This window comes from Pteropus alecto, unplaced genomic scaffold (assembly GCF_000325575.1).
Source record: "Pteropus alecto unplaced genomic scaffold, ASM32557v1 scaffold38, whole genome shotgun sequence".
Taxonomy (NCBI): Eukaryota; Metazoa; Chordata; class Mammalia; order Chiroptera; family Pteropodidae; genus Pteropus; species Pteropus alecto.
Window position 1 is genome coordinate 8,108,162 of NW_006442512.1, and position 12,154 is coordinate 8,120,315.

The following is a 12,154-nucleotide window of genomic DNA, read 5'->3' on the forward strand; positions in this document are numbered from 1 at the left end:
CTTTCCCTTTTATCTTATTTTCCCTCTCATTTCTGGAATTGTGTATTTTAAAAATTGTTTTAATCAGATATTTATAGTTCTTTGATATTTGTAAACAAATACCTACTGTTCCTCTCATAGAGACACACTTTTTCCCCTTTCGACTATTCTAAAGTGTAAGATTTTAGATAACTTATTTTTCTCCTTCCCTTTCCTTTTCTTCCCACAAGGCATTAAGAGTTTTACCTCCTCTTCATGTTCTACACCCACTCCAAACTCCAAAGTTTTGCTAAAATATTACTAATCTTTTTATTCTATATATATTTATATTTTGGTTTTAAGAAATTTTATTTAGTACTTGAATTGTATATTACTCAGATGAACCATACTTATTCATCAAATGCACATATACTCATTTTAAATGCTCACCACCATATGCTTTTCTATATCATTGCTTCACATCCAATTTATTCATTCGGTGGTTTTAATATTGTCTCAAGTATTTTTGTCAGGTGGGATTATTTGAATTTTGAGATTACTGAATGTTTGCATAGCACTAAATATTTTTCTTTCATACTAAGATGAATGAGATTTTGGCTGTCAGATACTGGGATATAGATACACACACCCCACCCCACCCCTCACCCCTGCCCCTTTTTTTAGTAACTGCAGGTGTTATTCCATTGTTTTTGAGCTTTCAGTGGTAGAGATGAGACTCTTGAAGACAAACTGATCTCCTGTACCACCCAGGCTTATCAATTAGAATTAAACTTAGATGCTAGTCATAGAAAATCCTCCCAGATTATGACATAATATAAAATTTTATTTCTTTCTCATGTAGAAATCAAGAGCTATAACTAGTTCAGGTCAGGTGGGTACAACTCTGTGATGTCAAGAATTTATATTCTTCTCTTTTATTGCTTCTTTGTGCCTGATGTTCATTTCAAATAAGCTCATGGTCCACAATGAGAGCCAGTGGAAACATGCTGAAATGAGCTAAATGTAGAGTACTGCTTTCTTATAAGGATATTTCTGCTTGAAATACACTGGCAAGAACATGCTGAATGGATAACTGGGCAATGTTTTCTTTGTCCTGGACAGCCATTATCTGATGGATAATTTAAGGTTCAACTGCAATGAAAAAACGGGAGAGTCAATATTAGGAAATGAGTAGGTTCTGACACATTGTGACAGTCTGTTCCTTCTGCCTGGAAGCCTACATGATTTCCTTTGCAGACTTCAAAATCACAACTTTTATCAGAGTATGTCTAGGGTTTTTTTTGTGTGTGTGTGTGTCTTCAATTACATATATAACTTGTAAGCCCTCTCAATGAGTAGATTCCTATCTTTCTGTGACTCAGGATTATTTCCTTTCAGTATTTATTTTTAAAAAGTAGAGAAAGGGTGGAAAAAACTCATATTTTGAAACTTGACTACTATATTTTTAATGTTCTGTGTGACAAAATGGAAAATTTCTATAAAACACTTCTGCTGTTTACTAATGTACAGTGGTTTTCTCAAGGTAACAGACTGTGTGATTAAGTTTTGTGGTATATTAGACACTTTTTTTTCATAAAATTGTGTTTTGACTTTAACAAATAATTGTTATACAAATTATGGTTATTCAGACTTGGGTATTTGGCAAATATATTCTCAAAAGTGAAGTGAAATTGCCATCTCAAAGAAAGCACCTTAGCTATATGTGTTACTAATGATAAAATTTTAAGATAAAATGTTTTAAGATAAAAACTAGAATTTTGGAAAATCTATCAATGTCAAAATCTGCATGATGGCTTCCCAACACTTAAAGACTCTACTGAAGATACTGATGATGAGATTAATAAAAATGACTTGTCTTATAAAATGAAATGTGTCAACATTTGGAATATCCGTGAATTTATATTTTCCAATGACTAATGCATGATGTTATAAAATCATGTATGAGTAAAAAGCTATACAAAGTGCAGGATAGACCAATGTATTTTAATATAACGGTGCCAAAAGGTCATCGATATGGTTATATATTCCACTTTGCAAGCAAATATTAGGACACTACCACTTTTGAGTGTGATATCAAAGACTATTCACGATGTTCTGAAAAGGTTGTTGAAATACCTTTCCCTTTACAACCAAATACTGTGAGGCCAGATTATTTTCAAATACTTCAAGCAAAGCAACATGTTGCAACAGATTGCATGCAGACGCTGATATGATTCTCCAGACAGATCATTTCCACTAAACTAGATACTAATGAGACTTGAAGAACTATAAAATGATTCCATTCTTTTTATTCAATTATTCTTTGTTTGAAATATATAGTTTTCAGACTAAAAATATTCTCTATGTTAACATGTCATTAGTTTATTATATAATTAAAAATGAGTTGATAATACATAGTTTAACATGGTCTCAGTTTTAATTTCTAATACAATAATTATGAATGGATATAATTCTAACAAACAAAAACAATTGGTGTCCTTAATAAATTTTGAGTGTAAAGGTAGTCTAAGACTAAAACGTTTGATAACTGCTAGTCTATGTCATAGTTTCTTCTCTCTCTCTCTTTCACCTTTCTCTTTTGTCTCTTTCTCATACACACACACACAAGTGCATACACACTCTTACCTCTCTTTTCCCCTATTCTTGAACAATTTTTTAGTACTATACCAGTATTATACAACTTAATCATTGTATCTTAATAATGTATTTTTAATATCTGAAAGTGCTAGGCCATTTTCCTCTCTTTTTATCCTGATACACTTTTTTTTTTTATTTTCTGAAATATTTCTTTTTCAAAATCAATTTTAGTTATTATATCGTGATCATCAAAGAAAACTTGGTCTCTTAATTGAAATTGTTTTTTGTTTATATCCTAGGTTATATCTTAGAAATATCTAATATCTTAAAGAGAATTAGTATATTTATATACAAGAACAAAAATATGTAATTTATTTATTTGTCTTCTTTATTCGTTTAGCTGTAGATTTAAAATTTAAATGAAAATAGAACTTCAGATTTCGCCATGGAAATACTACTTATCAAACCAGTGCCCTTGTTACACCCTGGTTATTTATATGCATACTTGTAATCAGTTTATAAATTGCTTGAAATCTGTAATTATGCTGTTTATTTCTGTGTATGTTCCATGCACAAAGTGCTGAATAAGTATTTGATATTTAATTTTGTAAATTAGTCAATTTTTATTATCTCTAATTAATATTTTTATTTACCCAACAATTAAGGGCAAATATGATTTATTCATACTGACATTTTAATGATTTGGAGGGCTTTTTAAAGGTACTTTTAAAGTCATTAGATCATATATTTTAATTAACATTATATAAAGATAGCATACATAATGGCAGTATTATAGGGTTTCAATTTTGAAGACATAGTCTTCAGTGGCATTTTTTCATGTTTCTTCATGTGTGTTGACCAGAGGAGTTTTATCAGCCATTTCTCAATTTGAAAATAAAAACAAATATATAATACAGCAGGAACAAGGAGAGAAATAAAACTAAATCCTTTTTTACTTCCTATTTTGTATCACTTTGCAGTACCATCATGTGGCTTTTGTTCAGGTTTTATAAACTAAAATACACAAAATTTGAGTTGAATGCTGGTCTTTATTGATAGCAAAAACTAAGTCTGTCATACACAGCTGTGTTTAAAAGAATGGTATTGTTTATAATTAAATGTTTTAGATATTCAGAGTGTTTTGGCAGTGTAATAGAAATGTTTTCTTTGGAAAAGTTTGCACATTTTTCGGAAATAATTATTGATGTAAAGTGAATTCTAATTATCAAAACAGACAAGTCATTTGTGAGCTTATTAAAGCAAAGCCATATTAAAAAAACTACACCTTTAACAACCAGGTGTATAAAATTATGCATAATCTCAAAAAGCCATTATAGCAATATACTTAAATTCTTCAAATCAACAAGAAGTTTGAAACAAAATAATGAAGCATGTCCAAAAAAAAATTGAGAGCCTAGCTACAGTACCTGTAGTAATAAATAAAATGTATTTACAAGGTTTGAGAAATATAAAAGAAAATCTTAAATGCCCAACAAAAAGAGAAACTAATTTGTATTTCCTGTGTACTTTAGTAGATCCCTCCTTATTCTCTGGTATACTTTCTAACACTTCTAGTGTATGCCTGAAACCATGGACAGTCCCGAACCCTATATGTATTACGTTTTTTCCTATATGGACATACCTATGATAAAGTTTAGTTTATAAATTAGGCACAGTAAGGGATTAATAAAAATAACTAATAGTAAAATAGAACAATTATAACTATATAGTGTGATAAATGATATGTGAACTGGTTTGGGTCCATTGTTAGGATAAACAAGAATTAATGGAGCACAAGTACAGAAGCAGTTGATTTGATAACTGAGAAGGCTACTAAGTGACTAATAGGCAGTAGCTTACACAGCATGGATATACCAGACAAAAGGATAAATCATATCCCTGGCAGGATGGAGTAGGACAGTGTAAGATTTCATCATATGACTCAGAATGGTGGTGTGCAATTTAAAACATAAATTATTTATTTCTGGAATATTCCATTTAACATTTCAGACCGCACGCAGTTGACTGCAGGTTAACTGAAATCACAGTAGGTGAACCACAGATAAGCGAGGTGATTATACTTATATTTAATTCCCTTTATATTATATTTATTTGCCCTCTGCACTGATTAAGCTATTGATGAATTCTATGCAATTGAATTCAACTTATATACACTATACAATGATGACATTGCATTTACAATTTTATAATTTAATTGTATGTATAAACTTTTTTAAATTTTTCAATAACTGGCCAAGAATGGCATTGTAGTAGTTCTGAAAACGAACTCCTCAAATGATTTGATTTTTGACTTCCCTGTGAAAAAACCAACCTAAAGTAACAATCTTTGTTGATGCTTGCTCAGATCAGGTGGACCAAAACAGCAGGAAGTGCCTCTGACAGATTCCAAGACTCAAGTGTCTTCAATGAGACTTTGAGAATTACAAATATTCAGCGACACCAAGGAGGCCGGTATTACTGTAAAGCAGAGAATGGCTTGGGGTCCCCAGCGATAAAGTCAATCAGAGTGGATGTGTACTGTAAGTAAATTACCCAGGCAACTATGGTTAAGTCTACTATGAATTTTTCTGTCTTACTACTTGAGATAAACTTTTTATAGTTTGTCTATTGTGAAAACCTATGGTTTATTGCTAAAAATAGACTTCTATTTAGTTGAGAATAAAAAGTATATGAAATAATGATAGCTGATTTAATATATTTCCTGAAGAATCTCTATTAGACATTTTCATAATTTTTATGAAAACATTAGAAATATTTTTTAAAGAACATTTAAGAACCAGAAGATTAAGACAACAAATAATTACCGACAATCCCAATGACTGTTAGTGTTGAATAAACCATGTACTTCTTATTTTTACATGTAAGTATATAAATGAATATTTATATTTGTTTAAAGAATCATGTTGTACATACTTTAACTTTTTTGTTAATTTTACCTGTGTGTGATTTCAGCTATTCTTATTTTTTTAAGTACACATCATATACGTGGAGCTATTTGTTTGTGAAAGACCAAAATATCTGTATAGAGTCTGTTTTTGATCCAACTCAGTTGAAAGTGACCAGTACATTAGCCAATGCTGTGCTGCCTTGAAAGTGTTGGTTTCTGTTCTTAATCTCATTTTCTCACTGTTTACTGTTAGCAAATATGTTTAAAATCCTCTTGGTCTCCTTACTTTCTTCCTCACAAAAATAAAATAAGGAGCTACAATCAGTTTGATCTTTTGAATAGATCTATTCATCACTCCATTGCCTTTTTACAAGAACTTACATTTTATTTAACTCTCTAATGTTAGAATAAAATAATTTTTTCCCTCACATTAAAGGAATTCAGGCATAAGTAACAAGTAAGGAGTTCCTGGTTTTCTGCCTGTTTTTTGTTCTTTCCTCTTTCCTTTTTCAATGCAAGACAAGTGTTGTATAGTTAGGAAAGTGATTGGAATTATATAAGATCTATTTATCAGATACTGTGTTGAATTTTATTTAATTTTTTAGGTTACTGAGAAGTGGTTGACAGGGCTACATTTGTGATTCACCTTCCACATTCAGGTGCTTGCTCTCTTCCTGAAAAGTAAAAGAGAGAAGAAATCCATGTTCCAATCTTTCTAAATGTTCTAGTCCCTTAGGCATTTCTTGGCATAACTTGGGAATCTCCATCCCATGAGCTGCTCTCCCCCTGTTCTTATTGGCACACAGGTTGGCCTTCTCCAAACTTCCTAACTTCAGTATAGTGTCTGGCTCCTCATCTCCTGATTAAATATTTTTAGTTACATATACTTTATTCAAAAAAATATCATTTTGAGTATTTTTGTTCATAGCTTTAAATTAAATTTAATTTAAATGAATTAAATACTTCTATGATATAACTTTATAGAGTATGTATGTACCTATGCTTTTTTTACTATATTTTTGGTCATGAAGTTTTAAAATATACAACTTCAATATCTTAGACACAATTCTTAAGTCTAATAAGTTCTGAAAATTAAATGGGTGTGTTTTGTTTTGTTTTGTTTTGTAACTTTTTTCAGCAAAACCTGATGTGAATTAGTTTGATGGCAACTTCTGACCTGAAATGACTCAAGTGGAAAAATATAAATGATTTTATATTCTTTATTTACCCTACTTTATATGAATAATCACGTTTTGCTCAGGAAAGAATGTGTTTGATTACATAGTATCACCACAGATCCTGCTTGATGTGTTACATAATACATGGTATATATACTGTATTATCTTTCTTAAATCTGAAATACTCTGAAAAACATTTCCCAAAGGTTATGAATAAGAGATTGTGACTTACATTGCCACTTAAATAGGTTTGATAATAATAATTTTTTAAAAATGTAATTATGGGTTAAAAATCAAACACAGAGAGGGAAATGACATTTTTAAGGACTCTTGAAAACATTCTCCTCTCCTCCTACTACTACAAAGCCTTTTCAGTACTATTCTGCATTATACCCACTCTTTTCTATCTATTTATATCTCTTGCTGTCCAGACTCGATAGTGCCTCAGTGACTTAGTTCCTATTGCACACTTCAGCGGAAATGATGACTTTGCCCCTTCCAGTTTTTCCAACCTCTGTTTGTCTTTTAAGGCTGTGCCACCTTCCAAGCAGCCATGCTGAAAGCATTATCTCTGTTCCCTTCTTCTTTGACTTCTTCGAGATTTTTCCCACTAACCTGGACTTGACGAACATTTTGTTTTATGTTGTTTAAGTGAAAAGTCACTGTGATACAAACTACAGTGAAATACCATTTTCAATACTTTTTTGGTGGCCAGGATTTATTAGAAAGCTGTCTAAAATTATATTATTTGAGAAAATAACATGTAATAAATTATGGACTCTATGGATATCTCTCCAATATAAATTTTCCAGAGAATGCTTTGCCTTCAGCTCCAGAAAAGAGATTTTTCTTATGGGATCTAGACATGCATTTAAAGAGTTATGCCTATTGTTAAAGGTTCAGATAAATAAACTTCAGATAGTAATTTTTCAAACATTTTTCAAATGATAAGAACAGTTCACAATAGAGACAACTAGGCCTATTTGAGGAATCCATGTGTGTCAAATATAACCATGACTGAAGACTGTAATTTTAAGGTTTAAGTATCTTTTTTCCACAGGAATATTTATAATTTTAAACCTGTTCTATCACTGTTAATAAGAAGGTAATTAGGTTATTAATGCTATTTAAAGTTAGCAACCTTGATGTCTAAAACTGGATTACAGTCTTAACATTCATCTGTGTTTGGATTTTGATTTGATGTTGGACTGCTTGATTCAGTAGATATTCATTTTTATAAACCATAAACAAGTGAGCAACTTCATTTCAGGTCCTTTGCTTTAAGTATTTTAGGAAACGGTAAAACAATAGGACCTATTTTTCTGTTTAGAGTCATGATATTAGAATCATCACCTGCACTAGACAGATTTCTATATTATTTTCTAAACTGGTCCCACAAGTGAAATGTTCATCAATCTCAAGAGAACTTGGAACACATGATGGGTATAGAAAGAAAAATCCAAAATAATCTGGAGGTGAGGATTATATTTGCAACAAACTCAGGCAGAGTATGATGTGGATTTAATAGAAATTCTAATAAATAATATTAGAATTTAGCTTTGAATTCCTTGTAATAGGTTGTTTCTAAAATGTACTCTATGAAGTGTTAATTTTATGGCCATAGCCAGTCCTGGAGAGTTTTTGTAATAGTGAAAACGTATATCTCTCATTCAATCCCATGTTCTGATCATAAGTTTCTAGATTTTAGAGCTAATATCTACCTAAAATAAAATTTAGTGATAACTCCTCATTATTTTGATGAGGAATTTTAGTTTTATAAGAGGAATTGCTACACTGTTGATTGATATAAAATGAGGTGATTTTATTAGATATTTTGAAATATTTGTGACACCAAATTAAAATTTTGATCAATTTGGGAAGATTTATTAAACACAAGCAGCAATTTCCTTCCACTTAATTTTCTAAAAATTTTCGTGGTAGAAAAATTCTACCATTTTGGTTTTAAAAAGCAACTACGAAATTTATTTTTCTTTTTACTATTTCAATCAAGAATATTATTATTATTTGGAAAAAATATTATAACTATGTTTCTCCATTTATATGACATCATTTTTTCCTTTTATTTTATTTATCTATATTTCATAAGATGTTTATTTATTTATATAATAATAATATAGGTTGCCATTTTTATCCTTTCTGAAAACTCACATATCATACATACCTCAACCTATATATAATTTCTGTTTTTAAATAACTTTTTAAATTTTTTCAATTATAGTTGGCATACAGTATTATATTAGTTTCAGGTATACAACATAGCAATTAGACATTTATACAACTTATGAAGTGATCATTCTGATAAATATAGTACCCATCTAACACTATACATCGTTATTATAATATTATTGACTATATTCCTATGCTTTACATTCTCATGACTATTTTCTAACCACCAATTTGTGCTTCTTAATTTCTTCCCCTTTTTTCACCCATCCCCCCAAATCCTCTCTCATCTGGCAACCATTAAAATATTCTCCATATCTATGATTTTCTGTTTTGTTTTTCATTTATTTTATTCTTTAGATTCAACGTGTAAGTGAAATCATATGGCATTTGTCTTTCTTTGCCATTTGTCTTACTCCACTCAGCACAATACCCTCTAAGTCCATCCATGTTGTTGCAGATGGCAAGATTTCACTCTTTTTATGGCTAAGTAATATTCTATTGTGCATATGTACCACCTCTTCTTATCCATTTAGCCATTGTTGGGCATCAGTTGCTTCTATATCTTGAGCATTATATATAATGCTCTGATAAACACCAGATGCACTTGTCCTTTCGAATTATTGTTTTGAATGTTGGATAAATACCGAGAAGTAGAATTACTAGGTCTTTCTCCGTCTTTCGTTATAAGCTTTGTTTTAAAATCTGTTTTGAATGGTATAAGTATTGCTACCCCAGCTTTTGTTTGTTTCTTTGTTTCCATTTTTATGAAATATTTTTTCCATCTCTTTACTCTCAGTCTGTGTGTGTCTTTCGATCTTAAGTGAGTCTCTTGTAGGCAGCATATGTAAAAGTCTTGTTTTCTTATTTATTCAGCCATCTTTGTTTTTTGATTGGAGTATTTGATCCAGTTACATTTAAAGTAATTGTTGATAGATATGTAGTTATTGCTATTTTGTTAATCATATTTTCGATGTTGTTGTTGTTCTCCTCCTCCTCTACTTCCTCCTCCTTCTTCTTTCTTCTCCTTCTTCTCCTTCTTCTTAAAGAAATCTCTTAAACATTTCTTGTAATACTGGTTTGGTGTCAATGAACTCCTTTAGCTTTTTCTTGTCTGGGAAGCTCTTTATCTGTTCTTAAAGTCTAAATGACAAAGTAGTTTTGGTTGTAGTTTCTTGTTTTGCATTAGTTTGAATATTTCTTGCCAATCCCTTCTGGCTTGCAAAGTTTCTGTTGAGAAATCAGCTGACAGTCTTATAAGTAACTAACTGCTTTTCTCTTGCTGTTTTTAAGATTATTTGTCTTTAAAACATTTTTAAGAGCTATAAAACTATTCCAAAAGCTCTGTGAAATATAATTCCTAATAAAAGTAAATTTACAAATAGTGTGATTTTATAACCATATAATGATTAATTTTTTTCTAATATCTGACCCATTTATACAAATATTTTTGATAAAAACTAATCATTGAAATGCTTTTACAATTCTAGCCTCAGATAATCTAGTTTTCAGACTCTCAGAAGGTATTTCAGACTGTCAGAAATAAATTCCTTCTGAGAATATGAAAACTAACAGCTCTATGTTTAAGATAAACATGTAGAATTAGTTGTTTTAAACATCTATTGTTTTAAACATGCTCCCCCACCCCTAAAACCACACTAAAATGATGATAAAAAAAAACTAATAACAACAGCAATTAAACACATATCACCAAGGATGGAGAGACTGGGGAGGAGATGACAGAAATATAATTTTAAAAGAAAAGAATCAGATCAGGGAGTGGCCACTGCTTATCATATTAAAGAAAGCTTAACTCAAAGCTCTTGATTTGAAGGACAGAACTATGCATGCCATGCTACAGAACTTTTAAAAAGCTCAGAAATTGGAGACACCACTTAGCTCTTAGAGTGTAATTGAGTCCAAAATCAGAATTGGTTGAAAGTCTATATAAGAAAAGTTACGCACTCAGATCTCCTCCCATATTTCATACAGTTTAATGTCTAACCTCCTCCATTTACCTGCCAACTTCTACCAACTCCTTAGTCAATCCTTTAAGAAAACTGGTATTTTCTTTTTTTTTTTTTCGGGGGCGGGGGCGAGGATGTTGAACCAGAGAAACTTTGAATTAAGACACCTGGAATTATCAAAAAGAAGCAACATATTGTAGTTAAATAAGTGATATTAAGTGAAAGTTTACATGTTCATCACAGTCCTTTCTCACATTTGGTTCTGAGAATGCCTTCTATGCAGAAAATCCCTGTCTAGGAAAACTGATGAGCTCTGGAGAAAAGGCTATCTTTTTTTTCTGACAAATAGGGGCCTTGGTGAAACAGCTCAGCTAATACACTCACAATAAAGCTTACTATTGATCAACAAAGCTACCGGTGAGCTTTTTAAAAACATATTCTTAGAATTGAATATAGCAGATAACCAGACATTTGAGAGAATATTCTCAAAACCAAGACAAAGTAATGGGGAAAGAATTTGGAAAACAAGGATAATAGAATTAGCTAAAATACAAAACAAAACATAATTATTAATATTTTAAATTAATATTTCAAGGAAAAAAGAAAAAAAAAACTACGTTCATGTAACCAGAACAGGAAAATACAAAAAGAGAAATTTTTGGAGAACTAATTTTCAAAGAACTCTTAAAATATTAAAAATGAAAACATAAAAACCATAGAAGGGATGAAAAATAAACATGAAGAAATCTTAAAGAGAGTAAAATAAAATCCAACATTCAAACGGTTGGAAGAAGAAAAAGAAGATAAGAAAATTACAGAATTAATCCAGCTGATCTAATATTTAAATAAATATTCCAAACAGAGAAAATAGAGCTGAAGAATTATTTTTTTAATTAAGAAAATTTCTCATCATAGTTGGGAATGTGTTTTCAATTAGGGTCCACTGGGCACCTAGCATGCTGGAGTAAATAAGATTCATGTCAAAACATATCAACATGAAATTTTAAACAGTAGGAGCAAAATAAATATTTTTGAAGTTTTTAAAAGGTTTTAATTTATTTCTAAAATGATTACATATAAAGAATTAAAATCAAAATGGCACAGTTCTTTCAATATAAATTAGGAAGTTAGCAGACAATTGAGTAAGGCTTTTGAACTTGTTTAGGAAAATTATTTTTAAACCAGAATTTTATATATAGCCAGACATTTTTTTCAAATATCAGAGAAGATAGAAGACATTTTTAGACCTGTAAGATTTCCAAATTTTTCTCCAATGTTCCCTTTCTCAGGACATTGCTTTTATATATATTCCACCAAAACTAGGAATTAAATCAAGAAAGAGGAAAAATATATATATATAA

At 30.4% G+C, this 12,154-nt stretch overlaps 1 protein-coding gene across 1 annotated transcript in view; it reads left to right on the forward strand.

The window, feature by feature from the left end:
* Window positions 1-12,154, forward strand: part of MDGA2 (MAM domain containing glycosylphosphatidylinositol anchor 2) — an 813,395-nt gene that overhangs the window by 408,843 nt on the left and 392,398 nt on the right. The window contains exon 3 of the mRNA XM_006922688.3: window positions 4,922-5,096. Within this exon, the coding sequence (XP_006922750.1) occupies window positions 4,922-5,096 (175 nt within the window). The remainder of the gene's footprint in view (window positions 1-4,921; window positions 5,097-12,154) is intronic.